The 27068-nt window shown below is 28.4% G+C and overlaps 1 protein-coding gene across 3 annotated transcripts in view; it reads left to right on the top strand.

The window, feature by feature from the left end:
• The window catches only part of LOC142331035 (uncharacterized), a 160701-nt gene that overhangs the window by 30453 nt on the left and 103180 nt on the right, over window positions 1-27068 (top strand). For 2 of the 3 annotated variants that reach the window (XM_075376638.1, XM_075376636.1), the window contains exons 3-7: window positions 5154-5284; window positions 9144-9286; window positions 17845-18175; window positions 20862-21320; window positions 25085-25218. In XM_075376638.1, the coding sequence (XP_075232753.1) occupies window positions 5154-5284; window positions 9144-9286; window positions 17845-18175; window positions 20862-21320; window positions 25085-25218 (1198 nt within the window). The remainder of the gene's footprint in view (window positions 1-5153; window positions 5285-9143; window positions 9287-17844; window positions 18176-20861; window positions 21321-25084; window positions 25219-27068) is intronic. The other variant, XM_075376637.1, reaches the window with a different exon arrangement.

Here is a 27068-nt window from a genome sequence, read left to right as displayed (position 1 = left end):
ATTGATTTGAACTTGTCAAAGAAAAAATCTGGACTTTTGGAATCTAAAGAGTGAAAGATTGGATTCTTTTCCATACCAACACTTAAGTGTAATTTGTTCACACTCAACATTACATGTTTCAAGATTTATATTCTGTAACAATATTTATGCTGACGTGGGGGCACTTCATCATAAACATGATACAGAATGGAGACTATTCATTAATTCCTCAAAAACTAGTTTAAAGGCTTTCCCTTTGCACAGTGACAACAAAGTTCCTTCTGTGGTGTTAGCATATACATCTAACATGAAAGAAGCATATGTAATATGAAAATCCTATTACAAAAAATTCAGTACAAGTACTGTTTTATAAATGTTGCAGTTTAAAAGTTGCTTTTGGTCCGAATGGGAGCAGGGATAAGACAGATCAGGAAGGATTTCTGGAAGAAATGGCCTTATGAAGGAAGGAATAGAAGCACTTAAGCCTTGGCAGAAAAATGTTGTGTATCCCTCAGTAGTTAATTCGGAAATGATTCTTCTACCTCCATTCCATATAAAATTAGGGCTTTTCAAAGACTTTGTTAAGGCAATGGATAAAAATAAAAATGGTCCTGATTTCAAAATTTGAAAGTAAAATTCCCTCATGATAGTGATGTCAAATCAAGGAAGTAATTTTTTGGGTTCCCAAATACGAACTTTGATTAGAAATGAACAATTTGAAGACATTTAAAAATATTGTGTAAACTTTTTTCAGGAAATCATAAATCCCCCAACTTCAGACAATTTGGGTCATACAAATATAGTCATTTAGTCATACAAATATAGGTTGTAATACATCTCTAAAAATTCATACCTGGATTTCTTTCTGCACAATCTTGGCACTGCCAGTGATGAGCTCGTGTTATGCTTCCACCAGCAAACAGAAAACATATACAAGTGACAGTGAAGTGAATGAATGCTAGCAGATTATTGTTGGATGCTAAAGAGGGGTGTTACAAAGGCCAAAAATTAAAAGAAAACAACTACCATATTTTAATAAATAGAATAGTGTCATGTATGCATATAAATTATTACAGTTCTTTCAGACTTTATATACACAGAAAAATGGCGGGTGATGGAGATATTTGCTTTATTTAATATTTTTAATATTTACATATTTGAATTCAGTATGAAAAATTCTATTAGGATAACATACTTTATTCCTTGTGCCATTCCAAAAGAACTTAATTCTGTTTCTCTATAAAATTAATGTTAATTTACAATTTAAAGAACTACCTTTTAAGTGCTTAACCTACAATAATCATAAACCATTTGACAATTTTCCTGATCCAAATGTAGAGACAAAGATTATTTAAAGAAAAAAACAGCTCTATTTTTGAATTTATGATTTTAGGATCAAAAGAGTAAGATTGAAAGTCTACAATTTTAAAAAAAAAAAACTTTTTTTATAAAAAATTACATATTAAAGGATTTAAGATTGAAAATATTTGAAAAATTAGTAAAAAGTATTAAAATAAATATTAGTAAATATAAATTAATTATTAATTTTGATGAACTTGTGAATATAAAAAGAGAACTGAAAATGAAATGAAATTATTAAATTTAATAACAAATTATTGAACAAATAATGGTTAATACAGAATAGTTACAAAATTAAAAAAAAAATATAGTAAAATCAACAAAAGTAAATTTATAAAAAAATCCTGAAACACAATACATAAATGAGTAATAAAAAAAAAAAAAAAAATGAAAAAATTAAATCCATAAATCTGATGTAAATAAATTAACACTCACAAAAGTATATGTATAAATTTGGAAATTTTTGTTTTGTAGTCAGCAAATTTAATTATTTTAAATATGAAATGAAAATAAGAGTTTTTGTTATATTTTTTTTATATATTCTCAAAATATGTTTGGGTTCAATTCTTGAAAAGAAAAACCAGTGTAGATGTCACAAAAACTTTTGATAATGCAATTTAATAAATTATGGAATAAAAATTAAATCATAAATTTACAAATTTATACATTCTGATAAAGTTTAGAATTTAAATATAAAGAAGTTAATATTTGAATGAAAAATTTGTTATAGAAAGTTAATTGAAGACTAAATATTAAATTAAAAGTATTATTTGAAATTAAAAAAAATTATTAACGAATGTAACAGTACATGTACAGCTGCAAAAATGCAACCAATTGAAAAACAATAAAAAAATGAAAAATAATTATTAAAAATAGTTTTCAAATATGAACTACAAAAGATTGTAACAAATTCAAAATTTAAAATTGAAGTTAGGTAAGGATTATTATTAAAAAAGAAATATTTTCAAATAAATATAAAAATAATTGGTCAAAATAAAGAAATTTTTATAACTACTAATATAAAAAACACAAATTGTGAAAAAAACCCTTTCATTATAAAATACATTACATTAAATTATAAAGATACATAATTTTAGTTGATGTAAAAAATTATAAAAAACTTTTACGAAAAAATAATTAAAAATATCATTATAAAAATAATTAAAATTTTCTTCTATATAAATACATAATAAATTAGATATACAATTTAAAAATGTGAAATCTATAAAGAAGAGAATTTTTAATAGTAATAATAATTTAAAAGACAAACTCAAAAAACAATAAAAATAATTTTAATATGTTATGTATAAAAAAACATAATATAGTGTTTCAATTTAATTTTTTTTTATTTTGTCAACTCATCCTTTGCAAAAAAAAAATGATTGCATTCCTCTTACCAAAATCTTTCGAAAGCTTTTAAAAAATTCCATACACACTGAACATTTTACGGGGCCATTTGCATCAAATAGTAATTAGGATAGCCTCCTGTTGTATTAAATTCATCTCTTACAGAGTGTTCTGAAAATATTTTTTATTGTTTTGCTTAACAGTGTTTCGCTGTTGAGAAATTATGTGACTGGTACTATAGACGATTTTTGTAACTAGTTATGGAGAAGATTAAATGCCTTCTTATTTTGATTGCAGTTTTAGCTGCCCAGTGTCTTAAAATTTTTGTTTTTTGTCTTTTAAAATGGTGTGTCACAATCTTACCAGTTCCATTTTAATTTTTTTAGTTGTCTCCCAAGGGGGGTCCTTCGGGTGTGGTGATTTCATAATGAAAAACTTAAGGTATTTTTGAGGTAGATGCATTCATGTTTAAACTCTCTCACTCTCTCTCTCTCTCTCTCTCTCTCTCTCTATATATATATATATATATACAGTATAATATCACAGTAAATTCTTCTTTTACAGTAAATTCTTCACATCAAAATTGTAAAAAAGGTTCCTATAACCATGTTTGGTAATACTTAGTTGTCCATCTGATGGTTACTTAATTAATGCTTTTTCAATATAAATTCATAGCCCAAAAATGAATTGGGATTGTTTTAATAAAATTCAGTATCCAGATTTAAACTGACATTCTCAATAAATAAAAAAATAAGAAGAAAATTTTTGATCAGTAGATTTTTTATCTATTACAAAATACTTTAATTATTGATGTGGTCATTAATTCTTTGTTTGGGTGATACTTTTTTTCTTTTAGACCCAAAGTTTAAAATTTGTTTACTCTTGCATTTTTTATTCAACTGGAAAAATTGTTCTAAATAATTTCTGTTCCCAAAAATTTTTAATTAATATCATAAATATTTCAACTGTTTCCTTATATGCTGATCAATTATATGCTCATTAATGCTGATCACTGTTCTTAGAAACACCATTTCTGTTGCCTGAACACAGTTTCTGTCCTGTCATTAAGTATAAGTAATCTTTTACCTTGTAAATATTTTTGAATTAAAAAGTCAGTGTAATGATAACCTTGATTTTGTTTGTAAATATCATTACAAAGTTCAGTTATACTAGTCATGCAGATATTTGCATAAAGATGTGAAAAAAAAAGATTTATATTTGTTTTTATTAATTTATTTAATGACACTCACAAACATACAGAATTTTTGTGTTGTAAAGATTTTTGCCACGTCCAGTGCAGGGTTATTGGAATCTAAAATTGAACATATGTACTTCATGTACACATTTGGTTTATTTGGAAAACAGAAGTACAGTTTATTTTCATTGCATGAGAAAGATCCATTCTAATAGTTTTTGTTATGTCCATTGAGATAGACATAAATTTAGTTTTTCTATATAGAGGCATAAAGAAATTGAAAGAATTTTAGGACATGTTCTCCAATTTAAAAAGCGAAAAAAGTACTATAAAAGGGAATTATGAATGATTATTATAATAGTAAGTTTGTAATATGCTTTTATTTATTTATTTTTAATAATTGATTTTGTTTGTAAATATCATTTTTAATTGAAATAATTCTTTTCCAACCACGCTTTGTCAGTTTTGTTTTTTATAAAAGTTAAATTTCTCTATCTCTAACCTTTCTTCATGTTCAGTTGACATTACTTACTTAATATACATTTTCTCAGAACTAAATTTTTTAAACATTTTGTTTGTTTACTGTGATTTAAACAAAGTTATTGTATGTCAAGTCAGGTCTAAATAATTAACCCACCGGGTTGGTCTAGTGGTGAACGCGTCTTCCCAAATCAGCTGATTTGGAAGTCGAGAGTTCCATCGTTCAAGTCCTATTAAAGCCAGCTATTTTTACACGGATTTGAATACTAGATCGTGGATACCGGTGTTCTTTGGTGGTTGGGTTTCAATTAACCACACATCTCAGGAATGGTCGAACTGAGACTGTACAAGACTACACTTCATTTACACTCATACATATCATCCTCATTCATCCTCTGAAGTATTATCTGAACGGTAGTTACCGGAGGCTAAACAGGAAAAAGAAAGAAAAAGGTCTAAATAATTGTTTGGGACACCATTTTTTATGTTTTACAATAATTTTCTTAAAAATTACTAAGATACAGTTCTAGGACCTATTTTACTCCATTTTTCTGTTCAAAAACCATCTGAAACCATAAAATTTATCTATTAATTTATGTTTCATGAATTTCAGTTTAGCCTAAGGGCTATTTCATTTTACTTTTGGAGCAGAAATCTCACATTTTCATTTCAATTTCAGAACTGTTCTGAAATTCTTTCTGCTTTTTTCTTCTATATATATATATAATTAGTTTATTAATTTAATTTGAGTTTGAATATTTTTTGTTAATTTCTTAATTATTATTTTTTTTAGATATGATGATAAAATAAAGCGTTACTATTATTATAATTTCAACAACGGACTTACTCGTTGGGACCATCCTCTTGATGACCACTATAAAGAGTTGGTCAAGAAAAAACGTGCTGAAGGTTGTTGTTCAGCAGGTATAGTAAAACTCCCTTTATTATTATGTTTATTAATATACTTATCTGTTAATACTTTTTTAATAATCCAATCATTTTTAAAGTAATATTACTATATAGAAGTGCTGTAATCATCAAATATTAAGTGTAGTATGTGATGTGACAAAGATAGAGACAAAATAAAGGTAAGTCAAAGAAGCCAAATGTTAGTAAAAAAAAAATTATTAATGATTTAGTGTATCTATATGAAGTGTACCGGGATGTATTAGTTTCTTCAGGAACTAATTCAGGACACCAAAATGAGCAAAAATTGTCATTTTGACATAAGTCCTATTTTGCTTTGTTTTCCTTCTGGACATCTTTTTGTGATTTTCAACAAAAAAATTATTTCTCAGAGACGGCTAAGTCTACTTTAATTAAATTTGACAAATCTAAGACTAGCTGATAATTTTTTGCCTGTTTGTATTTCCTTCAAATGTAATAAAAATTATTAATAGTAAATTAATAAAAATTATCACCTTGCATTACAGTGGGCAAGTGTACTGCTGGCTTAATTGTCTGCAATAACTCGATTATTTGTAACCGATTTTTAGAAATGAGGTGTCATTTTGTTCAAAATAAAATGCTTTGGAAAAAATAAAAATTTTATCAAACAAATAATTATTTAAGATATTGAAGATTAAAAAATTAAGATTGCCACCATTTTCAGATTTTTGAAGTTGACATTTTAACATTTTTTTTATTTTGTAGAACAAGGCACTAGTCGTAGATTTGCCAAATTTAATTAAAGTAAGTTTATCCATTCCTGAGAAATGATTTTTTTCTTGAAAATCACAAAATGGTGTTCAGAAAAAAAGTAAAACAAAATAGGATTTATGTTGTTATGAACCTTTTTGCTCACTTTGGTGCCTTAAATCAGCTCCTAAAGTTTGGCTAATATTTAGAACATTTTGTTTGTATTCCTACTTCATTATTCTACATGGTCACAATTTTTTTCTAAGCATTTACATATCGAGGACAACCACCTTTGTATCCTATCTAGTGACTCTTTACTGCACTCTTCAACTTTTTATTTTCCTTGAAGAATTGAAAACAGCTGGTTCTTGAAATGGCAGAAGACAAGAAAATCACTAGATGCAGCTCATGATCTGGATTCTAAGGGGAGATTGATTGGAACGTTCTGATCAATGTATCCATATCTTCTGAGTAATATTAGTAGGAAGCAGAGTAGGGGCACAGATTTTTTTAAATAATAATGATTCCTGGTGTTACTATCCCCTGTTTTTGATTTTGAATGGTTTTTCTTAGTTTTGAAAGTGACTATTTTTTTTTTTATTGTTGTTCCCAGTTCCTTAAAACTGATCAGAAAGATACACTTTTGCTTTTAGAAAAAATAGTGGTGGTGCTGATTAGGTTTGCTAGTATTTGTCTGGTTTAGTGATCTTGACTGATGCCACTTCATGGATTATTTAGATACGATACTGAGTCTGAAATCTAATTTTTATCTCTGATCATCGTACAGAAACAAAAATTTGATTCCTTTAGAAGTCATTCTTAGTTGTCTGAATAATGATTCAGTGTAATTTTAACATTTTTTTAATATATTAATCAACATTTTTAGGATTCATCGTGTATGTATCTTTTGATAGTTTTTTTTTTAAGTAAAATTCTGTGTACTGTGCCTGTGAAATTTCTGAGAAATCCAAGATTGTTAAGCAGTGATTCTTTCCCTATTTTTTCTGTTTTACTTGAGTGATTTATAACATATGAATAATTAAAAAAATTCATTCCAATTTCTTGATCAGTGTGATATTTTATCAGAATCATTTCTCTTTGAAAGATTTTTTGATCATAGCATTATTTTTTTATGTTTTTTACCCATTTTTTTTGTAATTGTAAAAAAATAAATTTCTGCATTATTGTGTTCTTTTAACATAATATTTAATTACTCTTTTCTGAGTTAATTCAATATCTTTTTTGTTTTATTCTTATTTATTTTCTGACTGAATGTACTCTGAACAATTAATCATCATTCAGTACACTTTGTAACTTATTTTTATTAAAAGAACTAACATCAGGAAATCTAAAGTTTTCTTTCCTTGGATTATTATTCTGCTGTGAAAAATTTCTTCACTACATCTTTAAATAAGTTGAAAATCCTGCTTTATAGGAAAAACTCTTTTACAAGTTAAAAACCTTGGAAAAGTAGTAATTTATTTTTTTTTTTTATTACTTGCTGAATTTTTTATAAAATTAAATACTTATTTTTTTTTTTTATTCTAACTATTCTTACCTTAAAATTCTTATCCCATTCTAGGTTATAGTAATCTGCTGTTCGCTGTTTTTATTCTCTCTTAAGGGTGAACTTGAAAACATTGAATCCATGTGATATTTTTAGTTTTAATTTTGTAACTGGTCATTCTGTTTTATCAGTTTTCCATTTTAAATGGCAAAATTTAAAATGTATGTCTATCTTTTGAAGTTTTGAAATCAATATCTTCTAAATTTATTTTGGTCAGTTAATCGGCAGTAAATTAATTAAACCTTTTAATCTGATACCTAGTTTGTAAAAGTTTTCGCTGTTATTGACATGATCTAATTAAGACTTCTTTGATGATTCCTGTTATCTTAATTGTTATTTGTTAACCTGTTATATGTAATTTGTTATCTTAATTATTATTTGTTGTTTTTTGTTTGAATTTTCAAGGTATTAAAGGGATTTTTGTGAACATTTTACCTTAATAATCCTTTAACTTAGCTAAAAATCAGGAAAGCAGTACAAATAGAATATAAGTTTTTATAGAGGGGAAGATAGGAAAAAAATTATGCCATTATGCCGTCACAAAAAACAGTAGTCCAACCCCTTGATCAGTTTTTGTCTGCACTTTCCTTTTTTCCTATCCAATTGGTAGTAAATACACTTTGAACCATATCTTAAAGATTTGTCAGTACTGTTAATTAATTCTGAATAAGAATTATTTTTTTATGTTTATACAAGAGTGTATTTTTAAAACTTTTTTTACATTTGGTCGGGTTGTTTGTAGGTTTGTATTCTGATACAAGCGTAATATTTCAGCCTATGTGATTATCTTTGTGGTGTTCAAGCAACATATGGAACTGTTAGGTTGTTAAAAGATTTACTCTTACCAGATAAGTGAAGCAAATTATATCTTGCAAAGAAAATTTTATATTATTTATATGAAAAATTGGAACAATTAACTGAAAAAAGAATTATGATGTTTGTGGGGGTAATTGTGTTTGAAACAAGACACCCTGCTGTTCATTATAGACTGGTTTACAATTGTGTACAAGTTCTTTGATGTTATATTAATAATAACCATTAAAAAATAAATTAATATTATTATAATAGGTATTCAGTAATTAAAAATAATTTTAAAATATATGATTTAAGTAGTAATAAAATAAGGAAATGGACTGCTAAGACATATAACTAATTTTCATTTTGAGCAAAAACAGCGATGCAATGATAAAAACGTGAATTATTACAAAACGATTACTGATTATATAAATGAATGCCCAAATAAATGACTCCAAGCTAGTTTTAGGCAGATCAGACAACAGTTTATACTTTTAGTATTTTTAACATTGACTGTTTTTAATTATTCCTGCCTGTGAAGTTATATAGTAGGATAACTACAGTTATTGTTGTTGGACATCCTAATTTGGTGTGAATGGAGAAAGAAATACAAGTTTTTCTATGAATTATTATTATTACTGTCGATCGGATTTTAAGATTATATGAATGATATTTTTTACTACTTCATTATGTCAATCTATACCTGAACAAAGTCTGACAATTTTAATTTATAATTTTTTCAGGTGTAATCTATCTAAATGAAATTTAATTTTCTTATTACAGGTGAAGACGATTCTAAGACATCAATAAGAGAAGATCTAAAAAGTTACGAAGAACAAGTTGACATCTCTGAAAAAATGTCTTCTTCACAATCGCAAACCTCCCAGAGGTTTAACTCACCAAATAAACAGTTTGGTTTAGTCGGGGTCAGTTTACACTTCAAGAATATTTTGTTTTCAGATTTCATTTATTCAGTTTCCCTTTTTTTATTATTTGTAAAAAGGTTAGAGTTTTTTATAACTGCTGTTCTTTTTAATCTAAAAATTCTTTTAATCATTTCATTATAATTTACTGAGGGTTAATAATGATGTAATGAAAAAGAAAATGTTTAGGTTATTTGATTCAGTAATGCAATTTTTGTATATGTATGGATGTATTATTTATTATGTTTGATGTGGTTAATTACATACCTGAGGTGAGGTTAGTTAATGAATGCGGTTAACTTATAGTCAATAAAATTATAGCTGACCTTTAATATTACAATCAAAATATTATGTAATTACATGGTTAATTCTATTACTACTATCGCTTATCATATTACTAATAATTTGTATTATACTAAATGTAGTAAAATCTGGTAACAATGATAACTTTATAAGGAGAAGAATACATCAGTTAAATAAAATATATTATCAAGTAATTCAGTAAAGATAATATATTTAATGGTCTTTTGAATGATTTTTCTATCTTTACAGGTTTTTATCTGGAAGTTGTTAATTTAACATAAAACCTGTTCGTTTGGAGTTTTTTGAAGTAGCTAAATTTATTTTGTTCGATGTGAATTTTGTTCTTTTACCTTGTATAATGGTGGATAGCCTCGTTCTTTTATAAGGTTAAAGACTTTATAAATATAGTTTCATATACAAAATCTGAACATTTCTTAAACATAGTGATAACATCATCTACCTACATGATCCTAATTTTTTTTTTCATATTTAATAAAGCGCAGAACTTTTCAAATTAAATTTTTTTTTTATTGGAGAATAAGGCATACCACAGAACATTTACATATCATAATATATGCAATGTAACCATGATAGTAATATTTTGACTGTTCAGTCTAGCAATTTTTGTTAAACTACATGTACTGGGTACTGCTACTTTATTGCATGTCATGAACATATTTATCCTTTAATAAATATTTGTTGACAGTAACTCCAAGTAATTTCCAACTTAACATTTTCGTTTAGTCTACTGTCATGTATTTTGTTTATTATATTTATACTGATATCCAGTAAAACTTCTTTTTCTTTATTTAATATTAATCTTCTTCTTCTTCTTCTTACTTCTGACAGAACAGGTAATTGCCTGAATAGGTAAATAACGTGAGACTGAAACTGAAATTTGAGACTGAAATTTGTAAGGTGCCTTGTTGTATAGTACAAAACTCCAGTCTGTTTCCTAATCTCACCTTAAACATTTTATATTTTTTAACTTCCAACAAACTAATTTTTGTTAAGTAATTTTAAATTGATTGATTGCAATATGTAGAACCCCAACAGCTCTTAATGCCTCAAAACATTTATTAAAAGGTGGAACTAAAACTCATATTTAAAAAAAAAAAATTCAAATTAAAATAGAATGTTTTTACCTTTTTTTATTACAAGTTAATAATCCATTTAAATTATTGTCAAATCAGCAAAAACAAAATTATTTTCATATATATGTATATGTATATGAAATCTGTTGTTTTTTTTATTTTTTATTTATTTATTCAAAAAACGTATCAATGTTTTGTACTACCTAGTAGTTATACAGTTAGAGGTTGCATACAGAATGCAGCTCAAACAAATTGTTAAGTTGTCTTAAGATTTCATCAGGATTACAGCCCAGTGTTTAATCTTTTCAAAATGAACAGCTCTAAAAATATTGAATTACATTCATAATACATCAGTTGATGTACTTAAAAACATATACTGCAGGTCTAGCCTTGTGGTAATGGTTTTGTTTATTCACATTAACATATTTACCAAGAGACATACTATTGATATAAATAATTAAATGCTTTGTGTATACAACTATTGTTGTTGTTTTACAAACTGTCTCAGGAGAGCAGTAGTATATCAGACTTTTATACAGAGAATCCTAGATTCAAACTATGATTAGACTTGTATTTTTCATATGCTACTTTATTTCCACACTATATTCTCACATAAGCCTTAAACTTGTATGTTGAATTAATAATAACTAGAATTAACCTGGCAGTGGTATGTGGGATTTCATACACCCCACTCCATTTTTCTTTTATTATTAATTTTATGTACATTATGCTTTAGAGTCATGGCTCAGTGTACCTTCACATAACTTATGCCAGAATGTATTAGTAGTGTTAATTTGTGTTCACTTGTTGTTGGACGTCTATGTTGAGCGGTTGAAGTCATCTGGGGTGTGCTACAACCCAACACACCAGTCACCTTATAAAATTAATGAAGGCAAGTAAAGTTATATTTTCAAACTGTGTGAGATTTTTAAATAGAATAAATAGTGAAGAATTATTTTTTCTTTTACTTTTCATTTTTTATACTGTTCTATATTAGTTTAGTAATGAATTATTACACATATCAAACTGTCCTATTATTTTTACTTTTTCAAACCTAATTTCTTGTATAATTATTTGGTTTTTTTAAATTTTGCAGATGGATCTGTTTGAAGCTGAACAAGAGAGATTAAGGTTACTTATTGATGAGGTATTTAATGAAGAGCCTGTACATTCAGATTGTGAAGATGAGCCGAATTCATTACTAGACGGCGACCATGATACTTCTGAACAGGAAACAGAGGATTTTGCCAATGAAACAAATAAGATTGTTCGTAATACATTTCTAAAGGATTTAGCAAATCAGTTAATAAAAATTCAGATACATGAGTGACAAGATTTAAATCTTCGACGGCAATTGGCAACAACTGTGACGTGTTATGTGTTGCCTACTCGTCAACAAGTGAGCTGTCATCAAAAACTGCAAAGAAACAAAGTAGATGCATGAAGTGCCCAAGGAAAATGGATTGGAAAAGCAAGATGACATGCTGTAAATGTGATGTGCATCTCTGCATGGAGAATGTAGTACTAGTGTGTGATGAATGTGCAGGAAAAATAATGTTAGAGGTCAGAGAGCAAAATTTGGTGAATTAAGTAAAATTAAAATAATAGTGTTTTCAATTTATATAAAAAAATCTTTCCTAAGAAATTATTTTTATCTTTAATTTTAATCACTGTATTTCATTAATAAAAAATACATATTATTTTTGTATTTTAGTAACTCATTGTTTCAATATTATATGTTTGATGGTTGTAAAAAAATAGACTGTACCAAATTTTTTAGCTTTAAATTTTAACCTTTTAACAGATTTAAAAAAATAAATTAACGATTAAGATTGTTACAAAATTCTGGTGAAAACTTTTATTTACTAATTTATCTACCCTAAAAATATTTCAACTCTATCAAAGAGCAGAAATAAAACATTTTTGGTGTGTGGGGTGCCTGATGTAAAAGTAGGAGGACACTCTACTGCCAGGTTAATATTAAAAATAATAAAAATACCTATTTATACGTGCCTTTTTCCTCTTTTGTTTAAAATATTTTACTGTAGTCATTTTAATATTTGATTATACTTTATCTGAAAGTTTGTAAAGGTATCCAAGCCCTCTGAGTAGTTAGTTTAAAATATTTTTAAAAAGAAAAACTAATGGCATTTGCACAGTTAAGTTATTTATACATTATTTTTCAAAAGTATTTGATTTAACCACTATAATGAAGTGATATTGCTGAGTAATTTTATACAGTATAAAAAAAATTCTATGCAGTAAGGAATCTTGTATTAATTCTGCCCACATAAGTTTAATTCAGATAAAGCAAAAGAAATGAATTGCTGATATTTGCCAAGATTTATTTTGATATATATATGTAATATTCTTCAGATCAAAAAATTCACTTAAGAAGTAAAAAGAAAAAAGGAAGAGAGTCTTACCTTATTAATTAATTCTTTAGTGCAGTGAATGATGTATTTTTAGAGAAATCTTATTACAAGTTTTTATCTACATATATTGACTTGTCTTACTATCGTAGATGTAAGAGGTTTAATTTATTATCACAAGTATATACATACTAATAAAATTTATTTTAAATTCTACTTTTACTTTTAATTATGTGAAATTTATATATTTGACTGCTGCCGAAAGCACTGCAATTAGGTAAGAGTTCTTACCTTTTTATTCTGACTGTGACTGGTGGTTATAATATATAATTGTTTTAAATTTATATATAAATATATATATATATTTTTTTAAATATTGTATACCACTGTGTCAAATAAATTATTTTAAAAGCAAATATTTAAATCGACCAGATACAGCTCAAGTAAAAGTTAATAATAATCACCTTTCTGTGCACTTTAGGATTTTTATTTCATTATCAGCAGATAAGTTTTACAAATTACACACAATTATAAATTAAAGTATATAATTAAAAATATAGTTAAAATTAAAAAAAAAAAAAAAATTCATTAGTGTCCACATACTACTAGTATCAAGTTAAAACTCCAAAAGCACTACAAATAGGCAAGTGTTCTTACCTTTTATTTGAACTTTATCTGGTTAATTTAAATATTTGTTTTTAAAATTATATTTATATATTCAAAAGCATAAACAAAATTCAGCTTAACCCACCAAAGTACAGAATCAATAAGCACTCTTACCTTATCTTATTATTTTCTTTTTCTTTTTTCTCTTTTTAACTCTTATCAATAGCACTTTTGAAGGAATTCCTTATCATCAGTTGATTGAAATTAAGATTAAAAACCAATTACACCATTTTTTTTTTTTTTTTTTTTTTTTTTTGTCTTCAGTCATTTGACTGGTTTGATGCAGCTCTCCAAGATTCCCTATCTAGTGCTAGTCGTTTCATTTCAGCATACCCTCTACATCCTACATCCCCAACAATTTGCTTTACATACTCCAAACGTGGCCTGCCTACACAATTTTTCCCTTCTACCTGTCCTTCCAATATTAAAGCGACTATTCCAGGATGCCTTAGTATGTGGCCTATAAGTCTGTCTCTTCTTTTAACTATATTTTTCCAAATGCTACTTTCTTCATCTATTTGCCGCAATACCTCTTCATTTGTCACTTTATCCACCCATCTGATTTTTAACATTCTCCTATAGCACCACATTTCAAAAGCTTCTAATCTTTTCTTCTCAGATACTCCGATTGTCCAAGTTTCACTTCCATATAAAGCGACACTCCAAACATACACTTTCAAAAATCTTTTCCTGACATTTAAATTCATTTTTGATGTAAACAAATTATATTTCTTACTGAAGGCTCGTTTAGCTTGTGCTATTCGGCATTTTATATCGCTCCTGCTTCGTCCATCTTTAGTAATTTTACTTCCCAAATAACAAAATTCTTCTACCTCCATAATCTTTTCTCCTCCTATTTTCACATTCAGTGGTCCATCTTTGTTATTTCTACTACATTTCATTACTTTTGTTTTGTTCTTGTTTATTTTCATGCGATAGTTTTTGCGTAGGACTTCATCTATGCCGTTCATTGTTTCTTCTAAATCCTTTTTACTCTCGGCTAGAATTACTATATCATCAGCAAATCGTAGCATCTTTATCTTTTCACCTTGTACTGTTACTCCGAATCTAAATTGTTCTGTAACATCATTAACTGCTAGTTCCATGTAAAGATTAAAAAGTAACGGCGATAGGGAACATCCTTGTCGGACTCCCTTTCTTATTAGGGCTTCTTTCTTATGTTCTTCAATTGTTATTGTTGCTGTTTGGTTCCTGTACATGTTAGCAATTGTTCTTCTATCTCTGTATTTGAACCCTAATTTTTTTAAAATGCTGAACATTTTATTCCAGTCTACGTTATCGAAAGCCTTTTCTAGGTCTATAAACGCCAAGTATGTTGGTTTGTTTTTCTTTAATCTTCCTTCTACTATTAATCTGAGGCCTAAAATTGCTTCCCTTGTCCCTATACTTTTCCTGAAACCAAATTGGTATTCTCCTAACACTTCTTCCATTCTCCTCTCAATTCTCTACAGAATTCTAGTTAAGATTTTTGATGCGTGGGTAGTTAAGCTAATTGTTCTGTATTCTTCACATTTATCTGTTCCTGTTTTCTTTGGTATCATGACAATAAAATTCTTTTTGACGTCTGATTGAACTTCCCTGTTTTCGTAAATATTACACACCAATTTGTATAATCTATCAATCGCTTCCTCACCTGCACTGCGCAGTAATTCTACAGGTATTCCATCTATTCCAGGAGCCTTTCTGCCATTTAAATCTTTTAATGCTCTCTTAAATTCAGATCTCAGTATTGTTTCTCCCATTTCATCCTCCTCAACTTCCTCTTCTTCCTCTATAACACCATTTTCTAATTCATTTCCTCCGTATAACTCTTCAATATATTCCACCCATCTATCGACTTTACCATTAAAATGTTGAAAAGATTAAAATATTTTATTTATTACCAAACATGTTTTTTTGGCTATATATATATATATATATATATTTTAATATTTTCAATGTTTTAATATGTAATTGGTTTTTAATTTTAATTAACTGATGACTTGGAATTCCCCCAAAAGTGCTATTGATATGTAAAACAGAAAGAAAAAAGGAAATAATAAGATAAGGTAAGAGCTCTTATTGATTCTGTAATTTGGTGGGTTAAGCCAAATTTTGTTTATGCTTTGAATTAATTAGTTCAGAGGAAGATATGGACAGAAAAAGAATTTATTTTGCTAAATTAATACACACACATGTGCGCTCACACACACTTGTCCAGCTTAATGACATTCAAAAGTAACAGCTTATATTAAGAGAACCATTTGATATAATTTAATCTGTATGCATCTTAAGTAGCTTGGCAGATGTCTAGACTATATTCTAACTCTTGCTATGTGTTTAGGAGAATCTGCGGCATTATTAGACTAACAACTTCAATAATTTTCTGTTTTATATGTTCAAATCTCAAACTTTTCTTTGGTACACAGAAACTTTTAATAAATCCTCAAGTAAAAAAGTTGAAAGGAGTGATATCTGGAGATCTAGGTGGCCATGCAGTTGGACCTCCTTGTCCAATCCAACATCAGAGAAAAGTGTTGTTAAAAAATGTGGTAACATCTCGATGAAAGTGTAGGTGAGCATCATGTTGTAAACTGAATCCTGCAGGAATCTGAGGAATAGCAAACTTCTCAAGCATATCAAAGTACGTATGCTCTGTCATAGTGAGCTTCATGAAAAGATGGATCAATGACGCCATTTTTGTGCAGTCCTAACCAGACAACTGGTTAACTGATGTCCTGAAAAGGACACTTTTGATGTGTCCCTTCTATTTTCAATTATTGTATGGGGTTTTCAATATCCCAAGTTCAACAATTGTGTCTGTTAACTTTGCCGCACTTATGAAAGATTGCTTCATCATTAAATAACAATGTATTAAGATAATTTAGATTGCTTTCGACATGGTGCATTACCTCTGCAGCAAACTGTAATGTGATGGAGTTGTAACTAGTGCACTTGTAAACGAAGCTGCTTATGAACAGTGTCATGGACAATAGAATAAGGAATTTGCGATTTGTAACTAGCCTTCCTAATTGACTTTTCAGGACTGGCAGTGAATACATCGCATACACGACCCAACATCTTGTTACTAACTGAAACCTTTTGATGATTTCCAGTTTGTGTTACCAAACTTTCAGTCTCTTAAAGTTGTATCCAACTGATGAATAGGCATGGATATAGGAAGATCAGCATTTCATTCAGTTTGTACGCACCATTTAACCAGTGTAACTGATTGAAACTTCTGTTGTAGGATTCACATCTTAACTGATTACTACTGACAACAACTGCATTGGAAGTTAGCTTGCCTGTACATGCATATTCCACTGCCTTGAGAGTGTACAACAAATTTTGGAGATATTTTCTGTCGATTGAGACTATGTTTAAGAAATTGCAACAACTGGTTTTTGTAAATATAGGCCATTACTTTTAAAAACCTTTAGTCTGGACACCCTATAATATATATATTTACACCACTAAATTGTGTTTCTGTCAAGAAAATAAGAATGAAGTTAAAATAAATGTTAAATAGTATTATATGTATAATTTATTAAGTTATAATTAATTAAACTACAAAGGTAATAAAGTTATGATACTCTTATGTAGGTGAATACGTTCGTTGTTACTCATTAACATTGTCAAACTGATTTTTTTAAATCATTTAAATCTCATGAAAAATTAAACTGTAACGGACCAGAGACAAACTATGTATCAATTAATCATACATATATTATAAGCTTATTAGTTTATATATGTTAGAATTCTGTTTGGTGGTTTATTATTTTTTTCATATTTTTAAATTTATTTCATGGCAATCTGTTTCTCCATTACTGTCCGTTTTTATAATTTCTATACTGTTCGATATACTAGTTATTCTGTGTTTCTTACTAATTAGATGTTGAGCCTTAACTGAATGTATAGTTTTTATATCTTTACTTTAACGAAGTATCCTGTTTTATTGGCCGTAATTAATTTATAATTTTTTTAACTATTATGTAATTATTTATTACTATTAACGAGTTTGTGTAATACTTTTTATTTACTATATTTATAGTTTTGAATTTAAACTTCCTATATAATTAAAACATTCTGTATATAACAACTTACTTTAATTTTAACAATATTTCAGAGTGGCTTGACAGCAGGCAGCAGAGGTAGTGGGACTTTGTCAGGACGTCCACCTCTACCTCCAAGAAGAGGTAGAAGCAGAGGTAACACTCCACCTGGTGGTAGTACATCACCTTTACGACATCAAAGTCCAAGTCCTGGTCCTGGTCGACCGCGTGGTTTACGTCTCAGCCCCAGCACGAGAGATACTGGACAACTGGTCCACAGTCCAAGTCCAACCCGAATCGACATTGATTCTATGGCACCGTTGTCATTCAATGTTGATCCAGACAAATCACCTCTGGATAAATTACAAAGACCTATAACTACAGCACCTGGACTAACGTTGTCAGGTAATATTCTTTTATTGTGGTTAAATTAAAATTTTAAAATCTGTTTTACTAAAATGATGCGTTCACTTACTTCGATGATTGTACCTTAATGTGAATGAATTCTCATTTGGACCATCCACTACTTTGAGAATCTCTTGCTGTTTTAATGTGTGTGTTGAATTTCGTTTTTGATTATTTATTATGATTTAAGGTAGATTAAAATTTAAAAAATTTAAATTTCACTAAATGTTACATAAAGAGTACAAATGATACATTTGTTTTCTTCATTTTTGTAACCCTTTCAGTATAACGAAATTAATCATTATATCTACAAATTCATTCAAAACAGTGCAAACATATGTCGGTCAATGGTAGCAACAGCATTTGTGTGTGATGCATTGTTTTAAGTCATCGATATCAGCAGGAAGGGGTGGTAAAAAAACTTTGTCTTTTACATAACCCCATAAAAAGTAGTCTCAAGGTGTTAAGTCGAGACTATGTGGTGCCCAATGCTTAAAAACACCATATTTTCCTTACTTGCACAGCCAATCCATTGGCTGGAAAGGCATTCATCCAGATAATTTCTGACCTGTAAGTGCCAGTGAGGTGGAGCTCCATCTGGTATAAAAACAAACTTGTCACTGTCTTCCTCAAATTGAGGCATTAATCAGTCATTCACTTAACATGTCCAGATAAATTACTCTGGTTACTGTCCTTTCGTGAAAAAAAAAACGGCCCATATACTCTTTCATGAGAATCGCATATATGGTGTAAACTTTTTAGTTTTATTGTATCCCATATTTTTACATTATGCCTATTAATTTTTCCACTAATGTGAAATGTACATTAGGCAAAAATTAGGCAATGAAAAAAGTCATCATCATTTTCATCACATTCCTGCAATCCACACAAAAATATTTACATAAAGCTTTATCATCGGCATTTAAACTTTGTACTGTTATAAGGCGTCATTTTCAAACGTTTTCACAGAATTTTCCACGCTGTTGGTTGAGGAATTACACATCACGAACATGATAAATTTGTTCTGAAACAGGAGATCTTCCAGTATGTTTCTTTTACACAGACACCCTGTCTTTTGAAACTGTTTATTTCGGTCGTAGATTGATTTTCTTGTTGGTGGTGAGTTACCAAAATTTTTTCTGAAACATTGCTGCACAACAGTAACAGAGTTTATTTTGGCTAATTCAAGCACACAAAAATATTTCTCTACTGCAGTAGTGGCCATCTTACCAGACCTGTAATATGACACATCAATTGGTGACATTAGCAGGAGAGCAGATATACCAACATAAACTTTAAAAGATTCGTTATTAAACCATATCATTTACTGTATTTACATACTCAACTTTAATTTTTTATAAGCTATCGAAAGTGTATATTCCATTTGTAATCATTTTCTATATCAAAATGTGGAAGATTTAACTAGGTATTGAATGAAACAAAATTTTCATTGGGGCTGTGAAATAAGGGATAAAGGCTGGTTATCAAGTCTAGATAGGTGTGATCAGTAATACTATTATACCAACAAAAATCAGTAGTACTATTATATCAACACTTCTTTATTAGGCTATGGTAGAGATGGAAATTGTAGAGGAAAATTTATAGTTAGTTGAAATGACTATTAAAAATCACATCAAAAAATTCATAACAACCTTTCTGGTTCCTTTGAAGCAGTAATTGCCCTTATATGTCTCCTGTTCGACTTGAAAAAGTTTGTATTAAAGATTCCCAAATTAATGCCCAACAAAACAAAATAGGCTGAGTTGGTTACTGGCTTAAATTGATTAGATTTATGTTGTAGAATGTTTCTAGCAGTGGTGGAAGCATATTTTTGGATGAAAAAGATGGCCATGAAATGGGTTTTTTGATTGACTAGGGAAAGTCAAAAATAGTAATAATGTCTGATTCAGATGTAGGTCAGCAAGGTATTCAGATGTAGGTCAGCTAAATATTTAAAACACCATGACTACAGGAAGCAATTTAAAGTTTTCTCAGAATCTATTTTTTTTGGTTGATGAACTAAATTAATTCACTGAATCAAATTCTTTGATGAGTGAATTTGAAGAATGGTACCGTTCAGGAAGAAAAATAAAAAAAATTATTAGTAAATACTTGCTATTTTAGGATTTCTAATCTGTGAAGCCATGCATTAAGTTTGGAAGTTAAAACTCCAATTAGTACACTGATTATGGCTGTTTAGTTATGGAACATGGGCAGCTGTACAGTAGGATGAGATCATTTTAACTAGGTAAGGTGAATCCTTGGAGAAGTTAAAGATAGTGTAGTTTGGTATAGAATATGCAATGAGGAACTGCATGATAACATATATATATATCATAACAAACAAACAGTAAGACATCTTAAACTGTGAAGCGATATAACACTCTTTTGCTTTTTGTCCCAAATATTGGGAAGTAAATCTTGAGGATGTAATATATAAATAAATTCTGAGGAAAAATATGTTCAATTAATAAAGTGAACTAAAGTTTGAATCAGGATTCTGCACTCCCAAGTTATTTAATATTAAGAAATTCTTATTAGAGTTAGTAAATTTATAACTGTTAAGTTTATTTAAAGATAATCTATTTCTCTTCACTATGTGAAGAGAAATGTGAACCACTATGTGGTATATAATATACTAAAAATAATCACATTATTCTAGTGTGATTAATATTTTATGTTAAAGGTGGAGGTTCAGTGTTTTTGAAATCAAAACAAAAGTCTGGTTCACTAGTTACATCTTCACAGGTATATCCAAAAGTAATTCCTCGCATTATCGAACAGAAGAAACCAAGTGTAGAATCAATAGCTAAATCACTTGATGATGATGGTGATGAAGAAGAAGAAGAAGAAGAAGAAATTTTTATCGGTGACAGCAATGCCAAACATAAAGATATTAGCAGTGACTTCAGTTCACTACCATGTAATTTATTTACATCAAAACGATTTGAAAATGTTCATGATTTTGAGAGTCTTCAATCAGCATTGGAAGATTCAGCATCACAGTATAATCATGCCGTTAAGTCTAATGAGCAAACTCCTTCCCAGGATGCACATCCTCTTAAAGGAATATTGAGAGATTCTTCTTTGTGCTCGTCACCAACAAATCGTGGTTTATGGGATGTGGATCCGGAATCATTGACTGGTAAGTTTTATTTATTTGAAATTATTCTGTTTTTTTTTTGACAATGATGCTTGCTTTTTCAGTTGCTATAGTTGCTCGCTGAGTTGTGTGGATTATGGTATACGATTACAGCACTGGGTGCTGGTATTATTATGGAGTCAAATTTTTACACATTTTTTTCTAGCAGTATTGTTTGGCATCAAAAATAAATATACTAAAATGATTGACTTCCAGTGCATCTGACACTATTCAATATAGAATATTTTTATTTTGTAAAAAGTTAAATCTGCTTTTATTATCAGGTCATTAATATTCAACATATCATGAACCAGATGAAACTCATCAGAAACATCCCTTTAGAACAAACTTTATAAATGTTTTTCACTAAGTAGCAGCAATTTACTTTATAATTATGTATAGAGATTACATAATAATTATTTTTTTAATATAATTGTTTGTTCACTGAGAAATGATCTTATTTTGCTTCAGTTTCTATTTATATTAAATTGCGTAGTAGTTTAAAAGCTCATCTGGCAAATTTATTTATAAATTTTCATTTAAAAAAGCAATGTTAATTTCCTGTTGATTGTTTTTGAGTTTTTAAATAATGGCTTATAATTAAGTAAATTTCTTGTTTTTGTATAATTCATTTTACAAATACTTTACCCAAATATCTAGCAATTAATGCCAAAATTTGAGTTATCTCTTTTTGTTATCTGAGAATAGTAAACCTACCATTACTGACATCAAATGTAATCTATAAATTTGTTGCTATCTAGATAATGTATTGATTATTTATTTATTTATTTACTGTTATGTCACACCATAAACTCACCCAGAAAGTTACTGATTAAACTTCTAACTGTGTTACAGTTATATTAAGTTCTTCTGTGAACTACCACTGTTTTAGGATTATAAAATGCTCTATAAAACCGTTAACTACAAAAATGTTAATAACGTTATGTTTTTAATTGCTTAAAATTTGAATTTCATTGCATGCAGCCCATTTTGCTAATATTTTTTCTTTTAAAAATGAGGATTCATTTGGTTTCAACTGTTAGTTCCTAGCCTCCAGTTGTGCAGTTTGTAGTTATTTGCGTAAATGTCATTCTTCCAAACTACAATAATATTATGATTAATTCTTAACTCCTTTTCATAGAATTTGTACACTTGAAATATGTTGTTATTTCCCTCTTGATGAGTGAAATTGAAATATGACAATGAGAATGAAATATTTAATGACAATGAGCATAAAATATGGTTACGAAAAATAATAGCGTGAAATAATAATTTGTTATTGCTCGCTGCTGTTATTTCATGCATGAAATAACCGCAATGAGCAAAAGTTTTCAAGATACAAAAATGAGTTGTCACATAATTTTTTGGCACCCATAACTGTGGATTATATAGACTGACATTTAATAAACTAAATACTAAGAAAAGGCCTTTCTATGTTGCCATTGCCAATTTTCAATAGCTTACTAAACCATTTTAAAGATTTTCTCTCTAAATTTTTTTTTAAATCAATTAAAATATTCCCTTTTATACAATATTACTCTGTCAATGAGTTTTAAAAAACCCTGAACATTGTATCCCGTTCAGCATGTACATAAATATTTGATCAAATAATTTTTATTAATACCTTATAAGTTGTGATTTTATTATACTTATTTTTATATAATATCTTCTTCTATTTACCTTAATATTATTTCATGTGTTTATATTTTAAATAATATATATGGATTTTTATCATTTCTATTTATTATTCTATAATTAATAGTGTATTTTGTCATGATGCTCTGATTAAGGTTAAACGCCTGTTTCCTTTGATCTGTCCAGTTAAATACTGGGGCACTGTCTTTTTTTATCCATGAAGCATATCTCTCCATTTATGATGCGATCTATGTATCAATCAGAATAAAAGATTTATTTATTTATCACAGGTAAGTGAGGTGATGGGGAATGATATAATGTTTGTTTATGACCTCTCCTTGCATTAGAGCAGATAGGGCATAAATATTTCACATTCTAATCTTTCAAAATAGTTTACTTCAGTGACAAATTTAACGGTTCACTAACATTGTGAATTGTTTGTTGATGATATTTTTGATTTTTTTCATAACATAGGCAATATTTTCATCGGTGATGCCAGCTGAAGAAACTCCAGATTCATTGTCTCTATTACATGTTTCACCATTCTTTTAAATGCTTAAACTACTTTTAAGTCCCTAGTTTCATCACCAAAAGTTAATTTCAACACTACTGTCCAACAAAATTTAACACAAATTCAGCTGTTTTGTGGCATTCATGTTGGCAGTCATGAAATACCATGAATAAAATCTAAAAAAAATTTACATTATAAACTTCCATTCCAATAAGCATTAAACTAGTTCCTTAATGATACCATAGAAGGCACGGTTTTATACTTTACTTGTGAGTGGGACATTCAAATTTTGAGAATTATTAAGTACCTGTAAAACAGTTTTAGTCATTGAGTACAGTTAATATAATTTATTATACTCATATTTCATTTGCTTCAAACAGCATAATGCTATTGATAGTGATTTACTGACTGTTTGCATTGTTTATTAATGTACAGTATAACAAACAAAATTCCTCATGCTATGTTCAGTTATGCTTAGAAATTTTAATTTTATCAAAGTTATAAATTATGTAATAAAAGGTAAAAAATTGTAATTCGTAGAAGACTCAGTGTGTATTCTTTTAAAAACATTATTTTGTATGTGTTATTTAACTTAACACAAATCATGTACATGTATAAATTATTCAAGTATTATTTTACCGAAATTAATTTTTTTAAAATTCATATTATTCCTTTGTGCTGTTAAATATATTTCAATTCTATTAAATAAACCTCCTAATACAGAATATTTCGATTCAGGACATATCTTCTCTTAATTTTCCATGAAAGTACTTTACCTCGATCCTGCATCCTAAGTCATGATTGAAATAATTCCATTATTGCATAATAAAAATTTTAAAATAGAAATACTAAAATAATGAAAATAGCGTATTCATTTACAGGTAGCAGCACAATGTAAATTAATAAGCAATTTTCATTATTTTAGTATTTTTATTTTACAATAACAGAATTATTTCAGTCATGACTGAGGATGAAGGATCCCGCAAAAGTACTTTCATGGAAAAATTAAGGTAAGATATTTCTTATCTCAATATACTGTACTAGTTTATTTGTTTAATAGAATTTAAATATTCAAGTATTATTCATTTATATTCATACATTTTATTGTATTTATATTGTATTTTATTGTATAGACAAATGAGATCAGAGATTTTAATTTTGTATTATATCACAATGTGCATGCTGTGTACACACTCAGATTTTCTTAACAGATTCAAAAAATTTAATAAATAAAAAAATTAGTGTTTGATTTTTTAGCTGTTTCAATTATTCTGGCTCAAAAATGCAAAGAGATTATTAAAACAAGTACAATTTACTAACAATCTTTTTCATGAATTTTTTTAACCACTATTCTTGGAATTTCATTGTTAGATTTTTTATGCTTACCATCATTAGTAGGAAAAAATGAATATGTATAGGCTATACATATTACATATGTTGATGTAAGTGGTAAAGTATTAATATTTGTATTAAATCCAAAAGCTTCCAGGTTTGAATTATATTCCCACATGCAAACATTAAGTTAATGTATTTTGTTAATAATCTCAATAAAAAAAAAATCACTTTGATTTTCATTTTAACATTGAAAGTAATGTAAACTATTTTTTTTTTTTTTTTTTAGCAGAAGAGAAAGCTCAGCTTCGTAATCAAGAATTAGAAGAAGAAAAAAAACGTAGCGTAAGATTTGCTGATTTTGAAAAACAGCCTCTAGATATTCGATTTGAATTACCCGATTCAGAACAGACTCCATCTACAGTAAGTACCATTATGTTACATTTTAATATATTATTTTATTATTTATTTTTTATTTTATTTATTTTTTTTATTTTATTTTATTATTATTACACAGATAAACAAAACTAAATTATTTTTTTTTTTGCAAAAGGAACAAAATATGTGATCCACTAAAACTTTTCATGCTGAATTCAAATATGTAAACAGAATTTCTCCATCACTCATTGTTTCTTTGTGATACATAGATAAACTTTGAAAGAAATGTAAGAATTTACATGGATGTAGGGCATTATTCAACTTAACCTAAACTACTACTACAACGTTGTTGTTTTATTTTTATGTTTGAGATCTGGAACATCCCATTTTAGTACCTTGACAACAAATTGTGAGCATACTTCATTGTTGCTGGAATGTTTTTTTCATTTGCTGGTTGAAGCATATCACAATCCTATCACTGACAGTGCCAAGATTGTTTAGAAAGAAATCCAGGTATGAATCCAAGAAATGAATTTTTAGGGACATATTGCACCACATATGTTTATACGACTAATAATTTACCCTCAGTGTCACAGGGATTTATGATTTCCTAAAAGGTTTTACAGAACACTTTTAAATGACCTGCATGCTGATCTTTTGACTAGGCTTCACAGTTTTTCAAATTGTCCTTCTCTAATCGAAGTTGTTATATGGGATCACAAAAATTCCTTCCTTGATTTTAGCATCACTAACATGAGGAAATTTTTCTTTCAAATAATGAACTTCAGCACCACTTTTATCCATCACCTTAGCAAAGTTTTCGAAAATCCCTGATTTTATATGAACTGGAGGTAGAAGAATCATTTCAGAGTTAACTAGTGGGGAATATACAGCATTTTTCTATCCACGCGTAAACGCTTCATGATTTGGCCATACCTTTCTGGTATAATGATTTATCTTGTTCCTGCTGTTGCATTTGCAAAAATGCAACAAATTTTCGTATAGCCAAACTGCAAACCCATTAATAATGCATTAACTTTTAAATCACAACATATAGTACTTGTATTGAATTTTTTGTAACAGGATTTTCATATTGTCATATGTTTCTTTCATGTTAGATCTGTAAGCTAACAACACAGAAGGAAATTTGTTGCCATGGTGAAGGACAGTCTTTAAATCGTCTTTTGAAGAATACTCGAAGAGCCTCCATTCTCTGCAGTTTTGTACATGAAGTGCAACTACGACACCACAAATATTGTTACAGTACACTAAATTATTTTTTTTTTCAGAATATAAATTCTGAAAAAGGTTGTTTAATTCAGCTTGATTTATCAGATGAGGTTTATGGTAAGACGATTGTATTCAAAAGTAGGATCATCTTCTAATGGTAGATATCTTGGCTGAAGAATGCAGTACAGATAAGTCCTCAACATGACATAACATTTGGCCTTATAGTAAATGGTAAATATGGGTACTGCACTGTGGGTTTGGATTTACTACTTATCCCTTTTATCGTAATGCAGAAATAACAGTCTGACAAACACTCTTGTGGTTTTTGCCACAACATCGGTTTGGCAATACTCATATGCTGATAACCCCTGGTCCAGTCTGTCAGATGTTTCAGACTGGTCATATAGCAGATATGGGGAGTCCAGTTCTTATCATCTTGATTTCCAACCTTACAGCATAAGTATTGTTGATAACATTTTTTAAACTAGTGGAGTCACACTTCATCTTTGTTTTTTAAACATCAGATCCTCACACAAGTAACAGAAGTTATCCAGATCATGTATACACTTTCTTGGCATATTATTTACTAACTCAACAATCATGACTGTAACTGTAATTCACAAAACAGAATGAAATTACAATACACACTTACAGAGTGAATGTTT

Source organism: Lycorma delicatula, chromosome 10 (assembly GCF_047948215.1).
Source record: "Lycorma delicatula isolate Av1 chromosome 10, ASM4794821v1, whole genome shotgun sequence".
Lineage (NCBI taxonomy): Eukaryota > Metazoa > Arthropoda > Insecta > Hemiptera > Fulgoridae > Lycorma > Lycorma delicatula.
The sequence above is the reverse complement of the archived record's forward strand: the minus strand, read 5'-3'. Positions and strand labels throughout refer to the sequence as shown.